The 27,643-nt window shown below is 36.5% G+C and overlaps 1 protein-coding gene across 1 annotated transcript in view; it reads left to right on the forward strand.

Annotated features, from left to right (window-relative positions):
- Window positions 1–1,498: 1,498 nt before the first annotated feature.
- LOC115456022 overlaps window positions 1,499–27,643 on the forward strand; it is a gene marked incomplete at its 5' end in the record, with an annotated part of 42,245 nt that continues 16,100 nt past the window's right edge. Inside the window, 5 exon segments of the mRNA XM_030184866.2 lie at window positions 1,499–1,669; window positions 2,107–2,251; window positions 2,995–3,122; window positions 19,577–19,834; window positions 22,050–22,287. Coding sequence (XP_030040726.2) covers window positions 1,499–1,669; window positions 2,107–2,251; window positions 2,995–3,122; window positions 19,577–19,834; window positions 22,050–22,287 — 940 coding nt within the window.

Raw genomic sequence — 27,643 nt, forward strand, 5'->3', positions numbered from 1 at the left:
ACTATACATACTTGAAAAAGTATCTCCATAATTGTTTTCTAAGTCATAGATTTATTAAAAAATCTGCCTACCTTGTAATGATCGGAGGACATGCGACGACCCAATTCCGTATTTGTTTCTTATTCTTCCTTCTAGAATAACCTAGAAAATATATTCCATTTACAAATGCGAGTACCAAATATTTTCATATATCAAAAGATGCGCAAATGGAAATGTTGATCATCTTGGTAAATGGTCAACCCTGCCCATGTAAAAGTATTTTAGGTTGACAACTTTAAAAGAAGTGGCAATAGGGAGAATTTATTTTACCACTCCAGACTTAGTATTTGACACTTAATAAATAAACGAAAAGCTTCTACTTTACAAACTATCTTGAAGTAGTTTACGACTAAAAGATTATAAATGAGGCAAACATTTAAAAAGATCTTGAAATGACAAATTGCCGTCCATATTTCACGGCTCAAAAGAGCAAGAGGCAAATTAGGGGTGTTTGGAGGGAATTTTAAGCATTACCGTCGATAACAGCACCCTCGTCACGTTGACGTCGAGCTAATGACGCGAACGTTTTATTTTACTATGCTTTATCCGGGACTATTGTGAAATATACTGTATGGGTATGGGATCAGGGTCTCATTTTGTACAAGTTATAAATAACACCAATAGCACATTATACGATATTGTATTCCTTTCTTAATTTATATAAGTCCTACGTACATTTCCAATATATAGAACTTATATTTCTACAGATGTCTACGGAAGAACCATGAGCAAAATCTTAATCACTAACCTTTCCAAAATTGAACGAAAATCAAACAGTTAATCAGTAACCATGATTCCCTTAATCGAATATACCAGAAGACACAATGATACGCCCAGGACGGAATGAGACCTCATTCCCGTCGAAAAAAGCACGCTGCCAAATTACAAAGGTTTTTACACGTTATTGACGTAGTGTATTAGACTTTTTCCTTGCCAACCCTTCGATTGGGGTCAACGTTCTAAGTGTTAAGTGGAAAATAACTAGCGAAAGCCAATATATTGAACAGAATTAGGTCTAAGGCCTGGTTCTGTCAAATTAATCAATGATTCTGAGAAAGTACATTTAGTAACGTCATTCGCGTGACACCGCTTCTTTTAATACTTGCCTTTGCCCGCAGTTGCGTCTACTTGAGTTCTTTGGTATAGTAGTCCTACTAGGCACTTATTTCTAACAAATATTAATGTGTTTCCAGAATGATCAATTTAATGATAAACTTCAAACATCTCGACATCAAGAAAAATTTTCGCTTTAATATTAATAGCAATGTTGAAGTAGCTAGAATTCCAAAGTGTCTATCATGTTATCGTCGCACAGGAGAAGTATTAGTCAATATTATATTATTTGGTTAGGATACTTAAATCAAGTTAAATAATGGCGGCATCTGTTCTATAAAATATGATGGCTCCAAAAATCGTATTTGGTGCGCCGGTCAAAACTAAACCATCTCTGTTGTTCCAGTGGCTTGCTCTACGGTGACTGTGACGAAGTGTCAGGCGGCTCTGAGGACCCTGCAAGCGTTTCCGTTCTTTAAACCGACATGCCTCTGTCGAGAACCGAACGTTGATCCCGAGTGTAACTCCTTCCGCGACTTCTTGTTTGACCATCCTTGCGTCTTCGTCATGAAGAAGGGTAAGTGATTGCATCACATTACTTTTTGCGAAATATTCCTTTAAAAAAAAAAAAAATTTCAGAGACTAGTGTCATAATAAAAATATTTAGTCTGAATCGTATGTCCGTTGACAAAAGTCGTTTTTCCTTCGATTTTTATAATTCAATGACAAAACGATCAAGTTGTACTAATGATAACCTCCCAGAAACAGTAGCAATATAAATTAAGTTACACTACTTTAGTTTTACTTACCACCAGTAAGCAGAACAAGTTTAAAAATACCCTGATGCCCACGCTTAGCGTATTTGAGACGATATTGCATTATTAAGCCAATCCAGCATCAACTTACTACATAAATAACACAAAATCTTGCTTCGCAAAAGCCGCATATTTTTCGACAAATATGACATGTGCCGCTATTAAAGTAGGGATATTAAACCAAAGATTACGTTTACAGAAAAAGATCCGTACCCGGTGGAAACTCTACCTACATGCACGTATGCTCTGAGCGTGTGTCATAACGAGAAGGCATGCTCTGCGCTGTTCGACCGATTCAAGAATGCTTGCAAGGCTCGGGATGGAGAGTGTCGCATGGATGATCGGTAGTAGAAACTTTAATTAATTAATCTAGATAAATGCAACTTAATAAATCAACTACAATTTCAACTGAATTGTCAACAAACTAACTATGGAAATAATTTATATATTCCTCGGCTTGGCATTTTAATTCGCAATAGTTTATTTAATTTATCAATATGAAATACAATTAAAGTAGATTAATTTAAATATTTACCCAAAATTTACAGTTACTACAGTTTAAAATATAAACATGAACAATTACAAAGTAATTACGTTATTATTTATCAATAGAAAAAATATGGACGACAAACGTTGAAATATTAACTACAATAAATGAAATATAAATGTAGGCTTATTTTTTAATAATTTGATAACTATCATCGCACAAACAAGCATAATATGCAAACAAAGTTAGTGATTGTCGTACAAACGATACGACTAATTGCAACTAATTGGAATTGGACAGTCATTCGTATAATAGAACGGCTGAAAATTCAACCTTAAATATAAGGACTTTCTCATTAACGTACTATGCAATCGAAATTCAACCTTAATCATCATCATCAGCCACAGGATGTCCACTGCTGAACATGGCCTTTCCCCAAATATTACCAGATCGCCCTATTGGAAGCGGCCCGCATCCAGCAACTTTTATGAGGTCATCTGGCCACCGCATGGGTAGACTTCATGGCCACCTCTCCAGAACCTTCTTGCCCCTTCAACTTTAATAATTATAGCAAATTAATATAAATTCGCTGTGATTCAGGGAAGCCTGTCGCGAAGCCTGGGCGGGTCTACGTCTATCGCCACTCTTTGGCTGCATCTGCCCAAACACCCACATGAAGAAACGCTGCGACAGGATCTTCGCGGTAGTCAACCACAACCCATGCGTCGGTGAGTAACCACCTTTAATGCTAAGCTATGCTCGCGGGTTCTGAGTGAAAAAAAAAATTACCAAAATTATACTAAAATAATACTTGTATCAATGCATATAAATATACCGTTAAAAAATATTGATCATTACACGATAGCGTCCCATTACCTTAAATAAAGCCAGCAATCAGTCTAGCCAGATCTTACATCTGTAGTTCAATATTGAGACGTTTTACACGGAAGGCGTGAGCCGTCCCGTCCGGTCTTCGTGCCGTTTTTTCGAAAAAATTACCTTATTGTAAAATTTTATTAAATAGAAGTACCATACATGGACATAAAGAATTACGTTCCGCCCAATATATATTAGAAAAAGATTATTTGTTCAAAGTCGAACGCAAACTAAGGAACTGCATATCTTAGGACACAACTGCCAGGTGCAGGATGTTTCCCCAAATTTGAGGGCATAAAATATTTCGAACAACTTTTGGGGCACAGAAATTTACTAATCTAAAGTAACTAATTAGTTGTCAAAAGAACTGTTTATATATAGAAAATCAGTAACAGTTATTAGTCGGACAAGCTAGTTTCTTTTGGGGATTTTTCTCGAAAACCCTTTTTCTTGGGGATTTCTTAACTCAATTTAAAGGTATCATCTGGCAACTTTCGCGACTTCCGAGAAGTATAAAATTAATTATTATTAACGCACGTTAATTATAGCTGCTTTAACGGTGAAGGAAAACATCGTGAGGAAACCTGCGTACCTGAAAAATTCTCTATAGGAATTTTGAGATTGTGTGAAGTCTACCAATCCGCACTAAGCCAGCGTGGTGGACTAAGACCTTATCCCTCTCTGTAGTAGAAGAAGCCCGTGCCCAGCAGTGGGACAGTTTATAATACTGGGCTATTATTATTATATTATAACACAATCAGAATTAATACAACAATTTTCTATCAAGATAAACTAAAGCCGAGCTAACTGCCTGAAGGTTTCTTTGGAACTGCTATAAAACTTACAATTAAGTAATCAAGACTACTTTTTAACGGATAGTTTTAATTAACTCTCCATTAATTTCTGTGTAAAGTGAAAGATTATATTATGATGAAACTTTGGAGTGTTATTTAATCTTGGGTAACAACAACTACTTTGATAGCTTTAAATAGGGTTTTTTGCATAGAAATTAACGGAAAGTGACTCGTTGATTGCTACGATGTTGCCTTGCATTTAACGACTTTTCTGAGTTTTCAAAAGTACAATACTATATAGAACAAATCGACGGGTTAAAGACTAATTTTGTTAAACGACATTTTTTTTGAGCTTGAAAAAAACACAGAAAAAAGAGCTAATTTTAAATAAGTATGAAACTTAGTGTCTCTATATTCTCAATACGACATGTTTTTTTATTTGTTTAAAAAGTGATATCAATTTAAATAGATAAGTCCTATGTCGTATAATGTTTTCACTAGTATCTACCATAACATTAGGCGACTACCTTATCAATGATGGGTCCTATAAACTGTATAACCTGTCTATAAAGGTATGAGACTCATCTCCTTCAATTCTACTTCAGTAGGACATCACATCTCACATTAGAAATGAAATTAAAATTATTACTTAGAAGGTGTTAGCAGCTTCACGCGATTAAAAAGACTTTCTTGCCACAAACCTTTACACACTATGACGCCAGCGTTATCTATTTAAATATTTGATAAAAACATTATTTATAATTTTAGCAAATCCCCAAAACAAAAACATTAATTCAGAACATTCTCTACCCAAATGCCAAATGCGATTCGTTCAATTGTTTTTGCCTTTACTTTTAACAAACATCAAAACATTTTAACAAGCATCAATGACATTAGTAAGATATTGTTAAATCAATTCGAACATCAACTTGTTTTAATTCGTCGTTCCTATTTTGGATAATAAAATTAGATTTCAACAAACAGAATCTATTTTGATCAATTCAATAAACACAAATACGTCAACACATAGAAATACTTCACGTCGCAAAGCCAACCCTTTCACTCGTCTCAATACGTGAGGAATCAATGGACTGTCTTTAGTAACTACCAACTAATATAATGGAACCGAAGTGTAAAGATGTATTACTAATAGATGAGGCATTTTGAAATAACGTTCCGTAAATAAAGCCTATAGCACTCATGAGTAATGTAACTACCTATCAGTGAAAAAAAAGATTCAGTAGGTCTTGAGATTAACAAGTTCAAAGAAATAAACTCTTCAGCTTTATATATTAGTATAAATGTGACAAGCAGCATTCACTCTAAAGTTGTGGAGCAGTTCCTAAGTCTTATTAAATTCATAGATATATTACATTCGCTAGAATATAATTTGAACAGAAAAGCAATAATACTTGCACAATAGTGCTTAACGGCAGAAATAAATATTACAGCCATTTTTCTATGAAAAAAACAATCCACATCATACCTCTCTACATCACTGTATTCAATATAAGCGAGCGTTTGATTCATTTCTTATAATCTCGGCAGAGTTCTTATTGCGAGGGCCCGGGATCCCGTGGGGCCGGGATCCTAATCCCGCGGTAATCCACGGATCATCCCGGACCGGCCGCGTCAACTTTCAATCTTACCAAAGCCCTTTAATTCCATAAATTGATCGTGACTTTTTTGTTTCTCCATTCCATTACCGTTATTGGAGTACTGTTTGCGAAGTAAATGCAACGGCATTTATATTTGAAATTTCTCTTTGAGTTCCTTACGCCCTGGTAGTTTGCAGTTTGACAAACCTTGTTTACTGATACAATATATAACATTCTATTAAATCAATATAATATTTTATTTATTTCATTGTATAGACACGAAGCTAAAAATAAAGATTGTACCAAACCGCGTCAAATCTAAGGTTCGAATAGTTAAAACTCAAAACGCGAAAAAATTTGAAATAATATTATGACTCTTCAACTGCTTCGGTGGCGTAGCTGTATTACGGTACGACTGCAGTGGTCTTGGGTTCAATTCTCAGGTCGGACAAAGTGATATTGGGTTTTTTCTGCTTTAGTATCAACCCAGATTCTGGAGTTTATGCCCGATATGGCGATAGGCTCGCCCCAACCACATCATAGAAAAACATACACATATAGTGCCATAGGTGCACCTCTGCCTACCCCTTCCACAATAAAGGAGCGATGTGCGTTTTAGTTAACCAGATAAACACCAAACTATCATTACAAAAAAAACACAAAAAAACTAGAAATTTGTATGAACGTGGTTATTACCCAATGAAATAAAAGCTGTGTAAGGAAAGATAGATTTTTGAGAAGTCTTTTAAGAGGCAAGGTAACGCTAATGGTTTCTCGTCAGACAGACGAATAATCTCGTCAGTGTCGGACACACAGCGTTCCGCAGATTAGCTGAAGTGTTTTTCGCTAGAAAAACTGAATCACTGAATCTACTCCCTGTGTACCGAGTCATAGACTGATAGCGACATAAAACAATTAATTAGTAAACCTTTATTTCTACTACTTACAACTGGACTGCCGAGACGAATGTCCGCAGGTTCAAAACCCTCTGACTTTTCTAAAATCATGTGTGTTTTCTTTATGAATCATCGCTTGCTTTAATGGTGAAGAAAAAAATCTTGAGGAAACCTGCATATCTGTGTAGTTCTCTATAGTCATTTTGAGAAAGTGTGAAGTTCACCAGTCCGCACTAGGCCAGCGTGGTAGACTAAGGCCTAATCGCTCTCAATAGAGAAGGCCCGTGCCCAGCAGTGGGGCAGTATATAATACAGGGCTGATATTGTTATTATATTACTCAAGTATGTAAGAATTTCGCAGCTATGCAAGCATCATATTTCTTGGTCTCTAACTGGAAATATATCGTGTTTGTTTATTCACGCTGCCATCCCATGACTCCCGCCGTTCCTCAAGGAGCCGGGATTGTAATACGAAACATCGGATTAAGGATTAGCGAGATTTAACAAACACAAATAGAAAGCGTAATTTAAATCTCGCACTTTCCCGCCGGATTCCTTGCAGCAGGTTTTCATTAAAACTATTTATAGCAACACTAATTTATTTTGAACATTTATATTTTCGAGCTAGCTGCAGAGTGGATGGATTGAGAATCCGATCGAAAATTTATTTTTAACACTATTGGCTATGAATTAAACGAAAACTGAGCGGCAAGGCGCAAAAGAATAGGCCAAATATTTAAATCCCAAGAAAAGATATTTCTTACTGCTTTTAATAAAAAAAAATTGTCACGTACTCGAACAACGTTATACTTATAGTTCGTCAAAACAAGTTATAAGAATAGTTAGTATTACTAAATTACATTTCAACTTATTGTATATCTACTGACGTTTTTAATTAGGGATGAAATTATTCAAAAAGTACGTAAACCAAAAAGGAGCCAGCTCGGGCTGGCAGGTAAGAAGACATGAGTCCTAGCCTAGCTTACCTACCAAACTTTCAGTAGCTATCAAAGTAATGATTCCTTGAAGAAGAAAAGCAAAAAAAACTCCGAGCTTATTTTTATTTATCAAAAACCACGCGGGCAAAGACGCAGGCAATGACTAACAAACAAATTAGATATCAAAATTGCTATGTTCAACTTTGTTACAATTGCTTTATTTAATCCAGAGTAATTGTCCAATTCCATCCAAAACAGCGACACATAAAGCTCATAATTCGTACGTTAACTGAAGCATTCTAGATCTAGCATTAACTAGACTTGCATCTGCCAAGTTAATTGCACAACAGCCATTTTAGGTTATTGCATATTTTTCGAGTTTTATAACCTGCTTTTATGTTGTCTCACTAATTGCGCTGTCGTTTTGCGAAATAAAATGAGTTAATGTTTAAAAATAGGTATTGAACCTTCAAATAAACTACTTTAGTTACGAATTATTAGTGATTTAAAAGGTTTAATTCTACTCGATGTATCTTGAAATAAAACTGGACTGTATGTATTATATCTAAAAGGTTCAATTTTACTCTACATTTCAAAGGCTTTGCAGAACTCGTGGTCACGAAATGAACTGAGGTGTTCGTCGATAAAGTCGATTTTTCAAAGTCGAACATCCACGTAAACTAAATCATTATATATTGAACCTCTACGTGCTGTGTAAATAAATAAATACCAAGGACTACTTTGGTGGTGTAGTTGTTCTACGGTACGACAGTTTTGAGGTCTAGTGTTCGATTCCCGGGTCGAGCAAAATATCTGTTTTCTCTACTCATTATCAGACCGTTATCTGGAATCTTGTCTCTGTAACATCATGGGATTGAATACGCACGTCGAAAAGCCATCGAAAATAACCAAATCCCCCATACCTCTTTTTGGTGCTCACGCTATACTTGAACGCTGACCATGTCATGTCACTAGCACCCAGGTACGAAATATGTATACCCTACATCTTGATTCCACAGTATTTTTAACTACCTTCATCAGCCAGTTTAACTATTTTCATTTTTATTTAAGTTCTTACTTCCGACTCTAAACTTTGCATTAAGAAAGACGTAAGTTTCGTCTCTAATTATGAGTGTTTTTTCGTTAATTTGAACTTGTATTACTTGAGTAAATAGCTTATTTGGTAAACGAGTCTGAAATTGTCAACGATTTTTATGAAAGAACTAGTATATTGTTCATCAAAATTCATCTAAATCGGTACAGCGGTTCCTGTGTTAATTTTAAACAAAAACACACATACTCACGACTTTTATCCCCGAAGGGGTAAACAGAGACACAAAACTTGTGCATCCATTTTTACTGCGAATTCCATCCCGAGGAGTGATATGGTGCAAGGCTATCGCAAAATCGGGCATAAATTTCAGACTACGGGCTAATACTAAGTAGAAACACCCAAAATCACTTTACCTGACCTGGGAATAGAACCTGAGACCTTAGCACTGCACTCATACCGTAACCATACCACCGAGGCAGTCAGTTTCTAACGTATAAAAAAGGTAATTCTGGTAATTCCACCCAAATCACCATTAACATAATCGAGGAATAAGGAAAAATCAAAATGCGTCAAAGCCGTACAGAAATCTTCAAAGGTTTTGGACCTCAAAGGGCACGTGAATGGTTCCCGCTCTTTTGTTCCCCTGTTGAGGGTCGACTTGCAAAATTAATATTCGATTGATGTTGGCACCTTTCCGGAATGACGTGAGGTGTGAAGGTACAGTCATCCACATATTTGAACCCATCCAAAATTTCAAATTGCCTATACATTTTTTTGTTCTTACCATTTTTTTTTTTGTTCCTGGGATTGGGCCCAGTTAATGCCAGCATATTCTTATCCTATTAAACCTAACATGCTGGCATAATGAGGCTTAGCTACAACTTTTGAAATAGGAGACATTATGCGTCATAAAATCTCTAGAGGGAATTTTTAATAAATAAGTACTCAACCGATTTTGTTTTTGTTTAGTAATGGATAGTCATATAAACACCTAGTATAAGTTAAACTATTTTCATATTTTTTATCATTACATGGCTAAGTGGCCTCATTGCAAACCCTTAGTAAGTCAAGAGAGGCAAGAGATTAACATTTTCGGACGATCGGCACAGTTATGCCGGCCTACTTACTTGCTTCTTCTGGCTCCGCTTGAAGGACCCAATATTTTCTGAGACAATATTGCACCTATGCATATATTTTGAATCATTTACATTAAACGGTTGGGGAGCCGCCTTGTTTGTACCTCTATATCTCGCTAACAATCCCATTCGTATTCGTTTGCAAACAAATTTCAGTCAAATTATTTCCTTTGTCTTCACCAATAACTGGAGTTATGGGTAACCGCACAATGAGCTAAGCGAAGCGATATGTTTTAATAGCAAACGAATGGTGCCTGTGATGGCTTGGTTCAGTACGACTGTCGAGTTGAGGTCTCCTGTTCGACCCTGGGTTGGCAGTGATATAGGTTTGGCTCAGTGTGAGCTCGGAGCCTAAAACTATACCTGGTAAATGACATAAACGACTTATTACTTCGAGCCTCAAACGACATATTGGAACCCAATATAAGTCACGAAATGTGGGTGTGATAAAAGTCCTGCCGAACCCTGTAAAGGGAAGACGGTGTGATGCTATATATTTTTAGAATTAATTTATTATAATTTGTTGAATGCTTCGATGGCTTAGTTGTTATGGGTATGTGGTACGAATATGACTATCGCACTGAGGTCCTGGGTTCTAATCTCATGTTGGGCCAGCATAACTGTCACTCTGTTTTTCCGTCTTAAAATCAATAATTATCGCAGCGCGGAGTTGGGAAGTTGGCGGTGTGGTACGCCCGTACCTCGCAAAGAGTGCAAAGCCGTTGGTCCCGCGCCTGTTTTTTCTCTAGTCAATCTGGATTGCCGTCTCACTGCCCTATGAGAGTGAAGTTACTCTTTATGTCAATGTATAAACGGGCCAAATTCAAAAGTCACACTCGATGCTCACAAATGAATAGTAATTAAATGAGTATGTACTATCAATATTAGCTGTTTACCACGAAAACTGTAAATTAAAATTTACATGAAGTTTGTGAAACAAGCCCTTAGTGTTGTAATTTCTAGGGCACACTAGCTTGAAATAGTTCAAGCTGAAATACAATAGTGTTAGTAACTGAAGCAATTTTGATTTAAAATGAATAGAAATATTACTGACTACAGAAATACTTTCACTTATATTTCACCAACCAACTAAAATCCGACTTGTCAAAGACGAACTGCCCCGGTATGTCAAACGCTCTGTGTTTTAGCAAAAGTGTCACAAATGCAAAAGTACTTATATTCTAACAATACTATAACCGCTCCTACGCGGAAATATGATAGTTATAGTAGAGGATCTTTAAATATTTCCCATCCTTGCCTACTAAAAAATATTTATTGACCGTCATTCCAAGAATATTTGAGCCGTTTATCGCCACTCCATTCTCAGTAAGTCAGAGCCTTCACAGAACACACCAATTACTGTGTGCCAAATATTTGGCGAGTCGAAGTCGAAAATAAATTGACTGTAGGGAAAAATGGGGGACAAAATCCCTTTCGTATTTTACGATGTGCCTATTATTCCTTGTTATGATTACCATTATTTTTCCAATTCGATTAGCAATACATAAATTAATGTAACGTTAATATTAATTAAAAATACTACACTCGTGTTTATGAGTTTTTAATTTTTATGAATAATTTTGGAGTGGTTACCAACCGAACATGAAAGCTTGCTTTAATCATTAGCGAGTGAGCAAACTTTGTTAATTATTGTCCATTTATTGAAGTATATATAGATCAATTGCAACATGAAGTGTTTTAAGACTGAAGTCTTTATCTTCAACGTCATAAAAAATGTGGTGGCACACCAAAATTGTATTGTACAAATTCCATATTGTTACCTAGCAAGACATATTGGTTTGATCATCTTTCAAAACTAACTGTATTAATCTGCTTTTATGATCGATAAGTTCATCACTTATAGGAAACATACACTCAAGCAAAAATATATCTTCAGTACTATAGGTGTCAATATAACACTTTGATATACTCTTCGGAAGTTCGTTTCCGTTCACATCTTCCCAGCAAGGTATTATGGACTTTAATCTTTTAAATGTAAGACAATCTTCAAAACACCGTCGCGATACGTCCAGGTGCCAGCCGAATCAACATTTTTAGGAAGTGAGAAACATGTATATACTCCATTCAGTTCGTTTGATGAGATGGCTTTCATTGCCATGAAATTTTGTGTTGCCCTCACCGCGATGTCTCCCTCCTCGATGCCGGTTAGTGGAATCAATATTACACACTTATCATCTTTGACCTTCGCTGTAGCTCCTTTGTGATACGTCGGCACATGCTGTATAAAATCTTCCATAGTGATATCCCAAGGTGAAACAAAATAAGGGGACTCAGCCCACGCTTTACCTACAAGGTTGCATCCTTTACATTCGTGGGCTGTCCCCAAGGTTGAACGAAATGCTGTCGCGGGCTGTGAGGTGCAGCGACAGCCACTGCTGCCAAACTCAGTATCGCGAGGAACATTTTTCTACTGATTTAGGTTTGATTCTGCCATCAGTCCAATTATTTCAGTGTATTTATACTGACGGATGTTAAACGTCATCAATTTGATTTTATTATGGATTTCACCACGGAATTTGACCTTTGCTCTTCAGTGATAACATTGTTTTATATATTTTAATTAAGCTGGTACCTAATTACTTACATAATTTGAATTTTATATAAATAAAATAGAAATATATGATAATACCTACATTTGATGTAGGGCTTAGATACAAACACTTTGGTTTTGGACCTATTATCGCCCGTTGCGCCTGAGGCCATATCAACTCATTATTGAGGAGAAAGGTCAATTTTATTGATATCTCGGAAACTCCAATGAAAATAATTACTCGGGAATATTTTATGATGTAAACAAATTAGTTATTGTTTTGTTCCCCGTCTTGGGGTTACAGGTCACAACGTATCTAGATTTTGGTAATATAGCACAAAATATATCTTAAGGGTTGATTGATTTTAATTTATCTATATGACGTCTACACACTGTCAGCTTATTAATTGTTGATGAGTTTAGCAATTGATTTATTTATAAAACGTTTACAACTATGCAATATGCAAAAGTTGATAGCGTAGCTTGAAACTTTAAAGAATGGTAATAATCATTGCTTCCTTTTTATATAACTTCAAAGAATTATGTCACAAGACACTGAGTGATAAAATAATACTATTTGCTACATAATTAGATCCATCAAAACCTTACCACCTCTGTAACCGTCCTCTAAATCAGAACACAATAGTGCCTGTACCAACCCTGCTTGGCAACAGAAATAGACATTACGGAGGTACCTGATCATCTAGACTCTCGTATACGAGAAACTTATCACGGACAACCAATGACACCTCAATATGAGAAGAGATCTTTAATGGCTAAGAAATAAGAGTCACAATTTTTGGATTTTTTTTATTATTGAAGGCAATTATGATAAGGCAACACAAGATTAATAAAACAAACCAAATATTGACATATGACATTGTATCTTTAGATATCGCGTTTTTGTTTATACGATAATGCCGTCGGGTATTTCGGAAACGTCACGTACTTTAAAGCTACCTCCAGATCCAAACGACAAAGAAAACCTGGGTCATTAGAATATGGCAAAAAATACAATCGAATTGAGTACCTCTCCCTTTTTTTGAGGTCGGTTAAAAAGAGGACACGAAAGTCCGTGTCGTTTCAATGTTATTGGTCGAGGGACTAACATGTGACTCACGCGTTTGTCTATCGACCAATCACAATCCTCGTAATTAAACGATACGAACCTTCATGTCGTGTTTGTTACGCCACATTCTAAAGGGGCTGGTATTGAAGTAAAACTACTTAACACACTTTTTTGCGATACTTCGTTTAATTTTCAGTCCGCCCTGTGACTGCACAGGCTACAAAGTCTTCGAAACTTCGGAAGAGAAATTAACAAAGTATAACTAAAAAAAATGTAAAGCTAAGAAATCATCCACAGTATAAAAACTCAGTGGGATGATTTACCGATGCAACCAGTAGATCCAGTGAGTCAAAGGTGGCTTGTGTCTATTCTAATTATTAGTTAAATGACCTGTAACGCAGGTTTAATTTGTAGTATTCTCAATTTGAACAGAATACGTAAACTATATATACGTGCAACTTTTGTTAAAGAAATCATATTTAATATACCTTTAGGATTTGAATGAAGAGCAGAAGATAAATATTGATCGCGGTCATTCCAAATTTAATTGTTCATTGACTGTATTGCATGTTTTTTTGGTTCATTCGTATTCATATTTACATTTCCAACGGGAGCCTGTCCTGTACCCTGGGTATTACCAACATTTTGACCTCTACTCCAGTTCATGTTTGGTTGTTCATTGTTAATCTTCAACGGAAACACGATCCTCAGTATCTCACCAATAAACGCCCACGAACCATTCCGGTTCACATATTCAGGCAAATTCCTCATATTGGTCTGACTCCTGGTTCGCATGCCATTTCTCTGGACAGCTTCCACAATCAACATGCCTTCCTTGATTTTCACCTCGATGTCTTCCTTATGGAATCCTGGTAATTGGTATGTTAGTATGTATTGGGTCTGCGTGGTCTCTACGGTAGGAGTGACCTTCGCGAGTTCCAGTTGCATGTGTTGCATGTCGCGGCCGAGCTGCTCCATCTGCTCGGAGAAACCAGATAGGAAACCTCCATCGTTGAGGCCCGAAGTTTGGCCTTGTTTGGTTGTGCTATGGGGGGCGTATGGGGGATATGGCGAAGCGACTTGTGCGGCAGCCACTGCCACTAGACTTATAATCACGAGAAACATGTTCCTACTGACTGTTTACGTCTGCAGTCGCTTCATATCTCCGTCATTTATATAGTCTCATACTGCTACCTACAGTACACGTTGTTAATTATATTGTTGTTCTGTAGATAACCGTTCGGGTTTATCTGAAAAGTTATTTGTGATCATTTTGTTTTATACCTCTCGCTCACGTTTTGGTTGTAGTATTATCTGGAATCAATAAAAGTAGCCTAAATTCCATAAATGCAGGTTTATATAGGTACATAATTTTATTTAGTCGCTAAATGGTTTATGTTTAAATTCTACTTCTTACTCTTACTAATATTATAAATTTTGTAACAAGCAAACGCAGAAACAACTGAACGAATATGGATGAAAATTTGCACGTAGGTAGACCCTATTCTCTGTTAACATATAGGCTGCTTTTTATCCCGGATATTTGCTCCTATGGTAAATAGGGAATTTTATTAATCTGATTTTTTTAATTGGATGGCGCTAATATCGAAAAGGGTTTTTGGGGACTTTTGCACCAGGAGTGGCTTTTCACAGTTTTTTTCCGTCAACTAGAGCGCCCGTAATTGCAAAAAGACGGATTTACCCCCGTAGACGGAATAGGGCCCCTGACCTTAAGTATTTTAGTTAGGTTATAACGATATCGTGACCTTCTAATCGATTTGATAATACGGAATTCCCACCACAATTAAAACAAATGTCTGCCTACCATTTGGGTTTTGCTTATATTATATGCCTGCAGCTCCGCCCGCGTCTTATTATTGTCCCGAGATGAAGAATAGCCTAGAATATACATTCAGCAGTAATGTAGCTTTATATTAGTGAAAGGAATTTCAATATCGGTTAAGTAGTTCCTGGTTAAAAATATTTTTGACTTGTATAGACAAAACTGGTCCTGGATGACACATTACTCGTCATATATTTTTTTTTATAAATAATGGTATGTTAACTATTAAAGGTTCCACCCTGGCCTAGACCGGGGATAAAGACGCAATATATTTATCTTCAACAATAATCCTATAAATATTTTGATCTAAGCTGAACGGGTCTAATAAAACTTTACCATAATCAATATCGTTTTAAAAATTAAAACCTTTTACCCGATTCATCGTGTTATGGACGACCGAAATCCGTCGGCCTTGTTTGTTCCAATTTCAAAATTTATCATGCCAGCCCTACTGGCTTTCAATGCGTGGGAATATGAACAGCTGTTTATTTACTTTCTTTAAAGCTGGAACCACAGTCGGATCATAATAACTGACCCACTATCGCAAATAAAGCGTGATAATACTACATTATATCAAAATGACATCACTAATGTCAAATGGTTAATGTTAGAACAACGGTAAATAGGTAGGTTAAGCGGCGATAGCATAGTTGGGTGTGGAACGGACTACCGAGACGAATGTCCGCAGGTTCAAATCCCAAGGGTACACACCTCTGACTTTTCTAAAAAATCATGTGTGTATTCTTTGTGAATTTATCGTTCGCTTTAACGGTGAAGGAAAACATCGTGAGGAAACCTGCACATCTGAGAAGTTCTCTATAGGAATTTCGAAGGTGTATTAAGTCTACCAATCCGCACCACGCCAGCGTGGTGGACTAAGGCCTAATCCCTCTTAGTAGTAGAGGAGGCCCGTGCTCAGCAGTGGGCGAGTATATAATACAGGGCTGATATTATTAAATAGGTAGATTAGGTAGGCTAGGGCTCATGTCCTCACCGGTGAGGATCGCGACGCGTTATTCTTTTATTTCCCCCTACCTGCCAGGCCGAACTGGCTACTGCCTCGTGTTCCTTATAAATTTTATGCCTTATTTAAAACGTCCGTTGTTATATAAGTGATTTTAATCGTTATTTAGAAATAATAATTATTCTTATACATTGTTTTGACGTGCCATAAGTGCAACTTTGTTTGCCTTCGTGATAATTAAAGCATTGTATTTTAACGTAGTTAACAGAATTAATTCCACTCAGAATACCAAAGTGGAATCAATAAATTGTCTCAGTTCCTTGAGACGCACTTTCTCTTTCTAATAAAATTATGTAGAAAAAGAAGAAATGCTGTAAAAAAATCGAGTACAAGTTATCTTCTCCTATATATTTAGATTATTGACGCAAATTTTAGTTTTACCTTCGCATTGAATACTGTCAAATTATCGCGTTAAGTGGACACAACTAACTTCGTATTTTATTTTTATTTATTTATTTTCCACATAAGACTATTTTACAGGCAATACCCAATACAATAGCTTAGTACAATAGTTATTATAATATTTTATTATTACTTACTTACATAAGCGGCCGATGTAAGTTCCGTCAAAGAGCATGAAAATATACCTTGTTGGACAAAGTATTGAGCACTCGTAGCGCGCATCAATTGGTAAAAGCTAGAAGCTAAATTAATATAAATAGATGCTAGTGTGGCCCCAGCATTATCTGGTGAGGAAAATACCCACTGGCCTTGGATGGCAATACCTTATACTCTTGTGGTAAACGGTAATTCCGAAAGACGATTTTTCATGTTGATCTGGCGTTCATATTTCATTTAACCTTGAGTATTTCTTGTGGCCTTTAATGATAAAATAGACTTCCTCGGTGTCGTGTTGCATTGCTTGTGCTGTACGACGACCTTTCTGAGATCTAGGGTTCAAATCCCGAGTCTGGTAAAGTGAGGATGGGTTTTTTTTCGCAATATCACACCGGATTCTAATATTTGTGCCCGATGTGGATGAACTCGCCCCTTATCATATAATGGGACGGAATACACATGGCGAAAAGTGGATGACCTAGTGGTACCTCTGCCTCCTCCTTTGGGGATAAAAGCGTGGTGTGTTTTGAATGATTATCATGTTGAGCTACTAAGGTATATGGAATGTGGGCTGAGAAGGTTTAAGTTCAATTCCAAGTTGATGCACTTTTTTAAGTAGTCCAAAACGGTTTGCCTAAAAATGAATATTCCTTATAGCTGTCATCTAGCTTACAGCCAGTTGTATAAACTTATCTAGATCGTCTACGCAACAACCCGATCCCACGTAAAAGTAGGATAAAGGATGGATGGAAGCGTTGACTTTTCGTCCGAATTCTGTTCAAATTATCTGACCATTTAGTTTTGTAAGACGCATACCCGTCCACCTACCTCGGCAGACGTCATTATCATTACGTAGCATATTCAAAACTAACTTAAATATTGTAATCTATTTCATCATATAAAGTTTTGGAAAAATCTATAATTCAGCATAACTATACCTATACCTTCTTATAAAGACACGTAAAAAATACATTCTACTAAATTCTTTAACTTATATGCCTAAAACAAGAAGCTAACCGACGCTACGTGAAATTACGTATTGTCGAATCTTAATTTATTCATTCTTAAAACCCCTTCTATGCTAAGAACGAATATAGCCCATACAATTTGGTAACAAATTAATTTGTTTTTTTTCACTCCAGAACCAACGATACCCGACGACAAATACGTTATAGCAATAGCTTTAAGTGTTTAAAATGGCAACGCATAGGTACACGCGCAAATTGTTATACTTGTCAAAACAACGACACCAACAAGGCTGCCTTGCAGAGCGCCTCGATCCTGAGACGAAACGATCTTCAAATTATAATCCAAACAACGGTTGATTACAAACTAACATACAAAACAATACCGAACGTAAAATAACACCCACACAACAAAACGCTGCTAATACTAGACTCACTGAATAGACGTCAACGTGTCAAATTAGTTGTTTTATGTGTTGATTTCGTTGAGTTATTTATGTTGATTTCATTAAACGTGCCTATTTTATTTGAACACAATAGATGCCTAGGCCTTAGGATTGAATTAGATCACGAGTTTACCACACGAGGCTGTTTCCTTTATGTTTCACCGGACACCGGCTTGTTTTTAGTGAACTCCTGACCTCACACACCGTACACGCCCGCAGTTACCTCAACTCTTGGCTTCCGATACCTTCGGCCGTCGACAATGGTCTTTGGATCGTATAGGGGCGGCAACACTACCCTAGTGACTTTCTAGCGCGGAGTACTCTCAAAGGAACGATGGTGGGGTTAACACCCGATGCCAACTCCTTTGAGGGTAATCGTAGTGCGGCAAGGGCGGTTGGTTGGGTTGGGTGCGTGTTGGTAACGTGGTTGTGGGGCAGCGGCGGCGTGGGGCGAGTGCCCGCCGGCGGTGCGCGCGCTGTTCGAGGCCCCGCGCCGGCCGGCGGCCCGCGCCCCGGCCCTCACGCGCTACGCCGCGCCCGACGGCACCATCCTCCTCCTCACCGAGAATGGCACCAGGCTGATGACGCGCGCCGGCGCCGCCAGCCTCCTGCGCGCTGCCCTCCTCTCCCCGCGCCCCTCGGCCCCGCCACGGTGAGCCGCCGCCGCACCCTCTCTTCTTCTTCTGTCTGTGTATCTGTCGATTTCCGTCGCCTATCGCACTGCACGCTTGCCTCGCTTGTTAAGGTAGAGCGTGCCGATGACAATCGTTCAGACACATTACCATACTGTTACAAAACAACATAAATATGATCAAACTGTGTAACAAGGGGATGATTACTTTACTTAAGCATACGTTACCAAAAGAACGATGACTAAAATAAACAATTATATGTTTGCCAAACTTACTGTGAAAGCGGAATATAAAAGCGTGAACAAACTAGATGTCTAGTGTAAGTGTGATACCCGTTTCATCACTCTCGCTCCTACGTTATGCATGCATGCTTGTGCACCACTATTTCCCTCTCCTTGTTGTCGCGCATTAGGTTTTTGAGTGACCGCACCACCTCAGAAATCTAGACGTGCCACCGTGTCCGCATGTGCATGTTTACTCTCTGCATCCTCTACTTTTCTACGATCTCTATGGTTACTGCGCGGCATAGAGGCTTAATTGACATAGTTCGTGCGCGACTGCCGTCCGAGGTTTTGTAATTCATTTTTTGAACATCAAAATTTTTCAAATCGATCAAGTTTTTGCCCGATATATGTCGTCAGTTTCGATCGTTGTTGTATGTTTTTGATCAGTAGGGTCTTTTATTATCGATGTGTTAAATCCGATCGAGTGGCGCGACCGCCTCTGCTAGTAACGGAGTCCCGCGCCACGGCTCGGTCGTGGAGCTTGCAAGAGCTAAGCGATTCGATGGATGAAATTCCAGTAAAGCTGATGTCGGACGGACGGACGTCAAATCGGAACGGAAGCGCTGTGACTTCATGGATCGGCGGTATGTCCATTACCCACGACGGGAACCTGATCGCCCCGGACAAAATAATGACCCACATCCACCGTTACGCGAGTCCCCACTACAACCCCCATGGGCATCATTACCACCGGTGGAACCATGAGCCGGGGGGGAGCGAAGATCCACTGTACGCAACCAAGACCGTCTACGGGCCAGGATACATTGACGAAAACCGTACGTATGGTTCGAATTATTTGGAAGTTATCTTTCTAAATTCACACTGTCTTAAAGTCCACTGTCACCCTAAGGATACACATGATGTGGTTTTGCTAAAACACTTTATGACAGACAATTAACCATAGATATCGTAGGCCAGACTGGTTCTTCGGGCTTCAAACCTGTACAGATAGATCCAGATAGTTCATTGAAAGATGTTCCCCTGTTCATTTTAGCACCTCATGTATTCGTTAAGTGCTCCTCCCTTATTGTTTCTCCTGTAATCGAGCATTTAGTTTAGACCACGTGTTCATAGTACGAGTTAGTTAAAATCGAACAAAAATGTAAAGCTTTGCTTAGATACGGTAATTAGACGAAATTGCTTCAGCCCCGGGATTCCGATAATTAATTTTCATTCTCGCAGATTCAATTGACGTTTGGCATTTAAGTTCCACGCTCGTTAGAAAGTCAATTTGTGAATGAGTACAATTATGCCTTTGTTTCTGTTATAAATGATTTCCAAATCTACGTGAAGCTTTGCAAATACCTAAACTACAAACTCATTTATTAATTTAATAATAATTGAATTATGTGATTGGAGATAAAGTATAAAAACGAGAATTAACATTATAGGCAGGAAAATTTTAAGTAATGGTTCATCGCAATTCTATATTTTCGAATTGTCAACTCGATTGGAACAGTCAAAAAACCAGATGAAATACATCTTTCTGACGTGTATTCATGATAATTGAGAACGGAATAATGCAAATCGGCAACATTGAATACAAAACAAATTGGGATTTTTCAATTACCATTTTTAACAATTAATGGATCTAATCAGTATTTTGTTCCTTTTACTCCCAGTTTTTAATGAAGCAAATGACAAAATACCGATTAGCCAAAAACCACTGATTAATAATGTTTATTGTTAGGAAGAAAATAAAAGTAGTTGTTCAGAAATAAAATGTTTTATTGACGTTATATCAAATTTTGGAGACATTGTTTATAACAAGAATCCGTTACTAAAAATAATTCGTCTCATAATAAAACGTAATAACTGCAGTTCAAAATTATCAATCAATACTTCCGACAAAAATGCGTATTTTCTGAACTGCTTCTTAAAAAAACATAATTATATGAATACCATCTATATTGTCACACATAAACACATAGAAACGGGAGCATGAGTAATTAAATATGCTTGTATTTAAAGTATTCATAAAAATATTCCATATTCCACTTTTGTTCCACTATAACACTAATTAAATAATAATTCACGTACATTCATGATGGTTTCACAATTGTACAAATTAGCATGAAAGTTGAAAATCACATCCCAAGATTTTCTTATTTTATTTGATACGAAGGCTTTCCTTTATTTTATTTATGTATTTATTTATTTCAATATTTTGAGCTTTAGGTGTCCAATTTGCGTGATAAACAAAATGTATGAAACCCAGAGGTCTATAGTAGACAGTCGGATGTTGTCTATCTACGTTTGTGAAGTGATATATCCAAATCCAACCTTAAACACACATACATAAGGATGTATATAGGAGACACCGGTCACTGCACTCTTCGGCACATAGCGCGTCTTTGTTTTACTTACATTCCTTGCTACGTCCAATAACAAAGACATTTGGTGAACACGATTTGAGAAACTGAACTGCGTTGTAATCTAAAAGGTTTTGTCTTACGAAAGAAACTTCTGACGATTGTGCGATACCAGTTAGCAAAAACTGACAAAAACTAGCATAAAACTACAGTTCAATTTTTTAAGGATATGGGGCTTTATGAGTGTATGAGCTCTTTATGTTCACATCGCCAAAACAGTTGTACATGATATTATAGGACTTGAAACAAAATATAATAGTCTTGGCACAAAATAAATTAAAGACACCAAAACTAGTATTAAAACAACCAACACCAACTGCGTCAATTATAGATCAATAGTGACGTAACTAGAAGTATCGCTTATATTTCAAGATGCTTCATTATGAGAGTAACCAAAATTTCTTTCTATTTTGAGTTCAAAGACATCACTATAATTTTAATGTGGATTTTTATTGATCTTAAAATTAACATAAATATAACATCTAAGACTACAATATATCAGAAGGTGATGAGCAAAATAACTTCTTAATATTTACGCCAATGACACCACCACAAAACATTGGACGTGGCACGGAACACTAACTAAAACACATCCCAACTAACACAATACAACCAACAGAGAGGATTGGCAAAGAGAACGGTAAAGCAGGTGAGGAGAAAGTGGCCCTGCAGTCGACTTGCCACGTGGCACTTGACACTTGCATCAAGGACAGCGAATGCGTGACTTCACTGACCCCAGTCTTGCAGAAGTGCCACGCGACTGACTGCGACAGGGAGGGCTGCATGGCCGCGCTGCGAGGGTTTTACAGGAAACCAAGCGTGCACTGGAACACCGAGATCGCTTTCTGCCTTTGCAAGTAAGTGTGATATTATCCGGCTATTTAGAGTAGTTCTTTAAGGGCCTTACGGACTGACAGAACTGGAACCTAAAAATATGATCGACCTAGTCGCGTTAGCATAATGCGAATAAAGTTAGAAAACAAAATTAACAGATAATGGATCTCCATCTTAACGTATCCTTGAGGCTTGCGTGAAGCCTCTCGCAATTGGAGGATTTCTTCTAATCTGACATCTTCTAAATATTTCTTAAAAAAATTGAGTTTCAATTAACTGTTTTAGCAACGCAAAAACACGTCGCATAAAAGTAAATACATTGGGGTTGCGTCAGTGGAAAAATCCGATAGGAAAAAGGAAATTAGATATTAGTCCTTGGTTTACGCGTAAAGGAATAGTGTAGCCATTTGAGAATACGTAACACTTTTCCATTTGCGTTTCATGTAAACGTTATTGCGTGGAAAAATATTGCTTCGTTCCATTCATTTTAAATAACCTTGTAATAAGGGTAAACAGTGTGCGTCGGGGCCTCAGGGAAAGCATAAGTTTACTGATTCAAACAAATGCATCCTATTCATGACATGGTTATGAACTTCCAGTAAAGATATTATGCGTATAAATAAATTTATCGTAAATATCTGTTTGATGTTAAGAATGGAAATACAAAATAATTTGCGCATTATAAACGGATCTATCTGATGTAAAAACTAATATGTTATATACTTATTGGATGCGGGCCGCTTCCAATGAGTCGACCTGGAGGGCAATTCTCTGAACTACAAAAAAAACGGTTTTTCGTCAGATAACGTATGTTATTTGTTAATTTTTAATGATGTCTATATTCTATACTGTACTTATACTAGTTGTCTATTGAGGCCTATTCATATTCTTTTGTATAACATTATAATATTCCAGTAAAAAAATAATAAACATGCAAAATCTAATTCATATGGCGCGTCCATAAGTCCAACTTACGATTTTAAACTCTTAGAAAAAAATATATACAATCTTTTGTTTAATTTAAAGTAGCTGAATCGATACTTAAACTATTCGCCCGTGATTTACCATTTATAGTGGATTAATTAGTAAAAACCAATCGCATTTATAGAAGTTTTAAAAATGTCCAGACTCGTATGGATAATTTCTATGGCTCATGTTTTCACCAAGTACCTACAATAACTGTGAATAGGTATCGGCCGAAATGTTTCGGCATGTCTTTGATGTCAGTCGCCGCCGTGCTACCGTGAAGTAAGGACGTTTCTATGTATCATAAATACTGAATTAAACACGATAACATCCTCGATTCTGGCTTTTGTAAGGTAAGTTGTCTAATTTATATGATCGTTTTTTATTTAATTTATATTAACACAGTACTTTCTATAATATACCACCGAAAGTCCAAACAGTTTTAAAATTCTTTGATATATTTGTTACTTGTGAATACTGTTAATATTAGAAGGGAAATTAATTTTAGTGACTAAATCTCATTTAGCTGGGTCTAATTATTCTGGATTTCTCTGGCGAATTTACGCCAGATGAATTAGATAGGAGCCAGGTAAATTAGAATTTTAGACGGTATTAGATCACTTTCACTTTATAACAGTTGAAATATTGTCTTTTTATGTAATAAGAAAATGGCGAAGACAAGAAAGCAGACTAGAGAAGAAAGACTCTTGAAGAAACGGTTGGCAGAAAGGAGAAGATATGACCGAATTAAGAATGATGAGAATTTATGGAAAGAAAAGCAAGAGAAAGACCGACTGAGATATCTTAGGCGTAAGGAAGATAAAAAGCAACTTAGTATTTCAGAAATGTCACCAAGAAAACAGAGAATTCAAAGAAAAAGATGGAAACAAAATTTCAAAGCTTACTATTTAAGGAAAAAAGAACAGAAGAAAACGGCTCAGTTGCTAGCTTCTAATACTCCTCCTGAAAGCATATGTGGATCTGATGTTGAAGGCTTCCAAGAAAACAAGGATGATATTGTTTTATCGCCAGCACCTTCAATTATGTCTGACGAGACATATACGCCTAAACTTGGATCACTGGTTAATCAAAATAGACCAGTTGCATCCTGCTCAAATTCAATGCAGCGACGTTTACGTTACAAGAAGGACAAAAAGATTCTCAATCTCAAACAAAAAATTTACAATTTGAGAAAAATTAATGAAAGGTACCGTAAGCAAATTGAGAGATACTCAAAGCATACAGCCTCCACAAAATTGTATGACAGCAAAGAAAATATAGCTCAAAAGTCGAAGAAAATAGTTAAAAGATATAATAGTTCATGCATAGCTACAAGAAAAATATCAGCCACGATCAAAGAAAATATTAAAAACTTTTTAGAAGAGGATAGAAATAGTCGTATTTGTGCAGGTAAAAAAGAATGCATAGTGAAAAATAAAGTAAAGAAGCAAAAACGATACCTTTCTGATTCTTTAATTAATTTACATAAAAAGTATCTGAAGGAAAACAACATTAATATCAGTTATACAAGTTTTTGTAGATTGAGACCGTTTTGGATATTGATTCCAAATATTAATTCCAGAGAAACTTGTCTTTGTAAGCTACATGTTAATGTAAATTTAATTATTCAAGCTTTACGACAAAAGAATATAATGGCTGTGAACAATTCTCGTGATTTGTTAGATAAAACATGTTGTGATTCTTACAATGTTAAGTGTTTACAAAGAAATTGTGATAATTGTATGCACAAGGTGGTTCCATACTTAGAGTTTAATTATAATCAAGAAATTATTTATTGGCAATGGGTAACGAAAGTACAAGTACTCGAAGGCACACAAAAAAAGATGCGAGTTACACATAAAATAAAAATACGTAAAACCGCAATCAATGTAATTAAGGAATTCGAATCTCTTCTAGAAGATTTTTATATACACAGCAGCACGATATCCGCACAATACCAAGCTATCAGATTTTTAAAGACTAATCTTTCCGAAGGGGAATGCATCCTGCATATTGATTTTAGTGAAAATTACGCCGTGAAATGTAATGAAGAGATACAGTCGTACCATTTCGGCGGCAGTCGCAAGCAAATTACCTTACACACTGCAGTTATCTATTACAGAGAAGCAAATGGGGCTGATCTTAAATATCAGTCGTTTTGTACTGTTAGTGAGTGTACACGTCACGATGTTTCTGCAGTATGGGCCCATATCGTACCTATTCTAGATTATATAGCCGAAAACATTTGCCCAAATCTTCAATGTATCCATTTTATATCTGATTCGCCATCAAGCCAATATCGCAACAAAAAAATTTTTCATGTTATATCTTCACTTCCTCAATACATAAATTGTTTACGTACTATTACATGGAACTATAGCGAATCAGGTCACGGAAAGGGTGCTCCTGATGGGATTGGAGCTACAATCAAGCAAGCTGCCGACAGAGCTGTGTCTCGTGGAATTGATATCACTGGCTTCGACGACTTCATGGAGGCTATTTCTCAGAACGTCCATAACGTTATTATAAGAACAGTATCCGAATACAACGTGTATGAAAAAGATTTATTGTTTCCACAAAAGGTTGACGCTTTCTCTGGTTGCATGAAAATGCATCAAATCGTGTGGACGTTTGATTCAAATGAAATTGCCGTTCGAAAATTGAGCTGTTGCGAAAATTCCTGTGTCGACGAAGCTATTTTGTGTCCTCATGGTAATCATCTAGGTTTTTATACACTACCCCCTTATAATACAAATGTTTATGTAGTACCATTAGCCGAATCTACACAAGAACTTAACTTATTAGGAAAACAAGATTGGCCGAATATTCTGAAAGAAAACTGTAATAATGAATCTGTACCTCAAGATTCAATAAAAAACTATGTTACAATATTATCTGATATTGCAGTCAAACCTGCTAATATAACTTTTTCAAATAATACACTGAATATAAAAAGTAAATTAGAAAATGAAGCTGAGCAGAAAAAAAAATATGGAAAAGAGAATTCTACTACACAGGAACCGCACTTGCCAAATTATAATGATGAAACGTTTAAAAGTTTAGTGAATATTGGCTTGTGGGGAAGCGACTCTGATAGTGATGATTTGAACATTTTTTAATTGGTTGAATATAACAATTGAATTGCCAGCAGAGTTGCTAAATGTTTATTGATTATTTCAATCATTATTTTATATTTCTACTAAAAAGTAATGGAAGTAGTTAGAAGTGAAATCGTTCCTGTTTTTCTTATTTTATTAATCAAGATTAGGAAATGAGTCAATCTTAGAAATATATTATAATGCGCCGAAGAATACTTGCCTTATATTATTAACAAAAATTTGAAGTTCATTTGATTATGATCGTGATAAATTTATGATTATGATAAATTTGTTGATTTATTCAGTTATTTTATTGAACAGAGGGAAAATATATGTTAAAGAAACTGATTGCTATTTGCACGTTTTCATTTAAAGTGAATTTTAAAGTTTAAACTAAAATATTAATAATAATATTAATAATAATTGTTGATATTTATTGTGATTTATTGATTATATATGACAGAAGTACGACATTGTAGTTTTCTTTCATGGTTTTACTTATTAAATATATGTCTCATTTCTCATTCATCTGTCTTGATCTCATTTATCTGATAATGGAAATTTTCAATGAGCTATATATCTTCATCTAGTGGATCAATTTAAGTGCCTTCACGCTCATTATATTTTTTTAAGTTATGTTTTTGATATGAACGAAGCAAATCATTCAAATATAGGTAAAAAAAATGAGCCAGGTAAATTAGTCGAAAACCTTACTTTTCGGAGAATTGCCCTGGAAATCTTTGGGGGAGGCCCATGTTCAGCAGTGGATATCCTGCGGCTGATGATGATGATGTTTATGATGATGTTATATAACAATATATTATTTATTATTATTTCAAGAAAGCTTACAGACTAATAAATTAATAAATAACATAGTGTAGGTTATGTAATTACAAACATCGAAATTATAGCAAACAGGCATGGTGAAACATATTTTATTAAAAAATGTACTGTTTTGGTTAAATATTATTTATTGCGATTAAATGACGATACGAGCATGTCACTCGCCTGATAGCGATTATAAGGCGGCAGTAACCTAGTTGGTTGTGGAATGGACTGCCGAGACCAATGTCCGCAGGTTCAAATCCCAAGGGAACACACCTCTGACTTTTAAAAAATAATAATTATGTGTGTATTCTTTGTGAATTATCGCTTGCTTTAACGGTGATGGAAAACATCGTGAGGAAACCTGCATACCTGAGAAATTCTCTATTAGGAATTTTCGAGGGTGTGTGAAGTCTACCAATCCGCACTAGGCCAGCGTGGTGGACTAAGGCCTAATCCCTCTCAGTAGTAGAGGAGGCCCGTGCCCAAC

This window comes from Manduca sexta, chromosome 3 (assembly GCF_014839805.1).
Source record: "Manduca sexta isolate Smith_Timp_Sample1 chromosome 3, JHU_Msex_v1.0, whole genome shotgun sequence".
NCBI lineage: Eukaryota > Metazoa > Arthropoda > Insecta > Lepidoptera > Sphingidae > Manduca > Manduca sexta.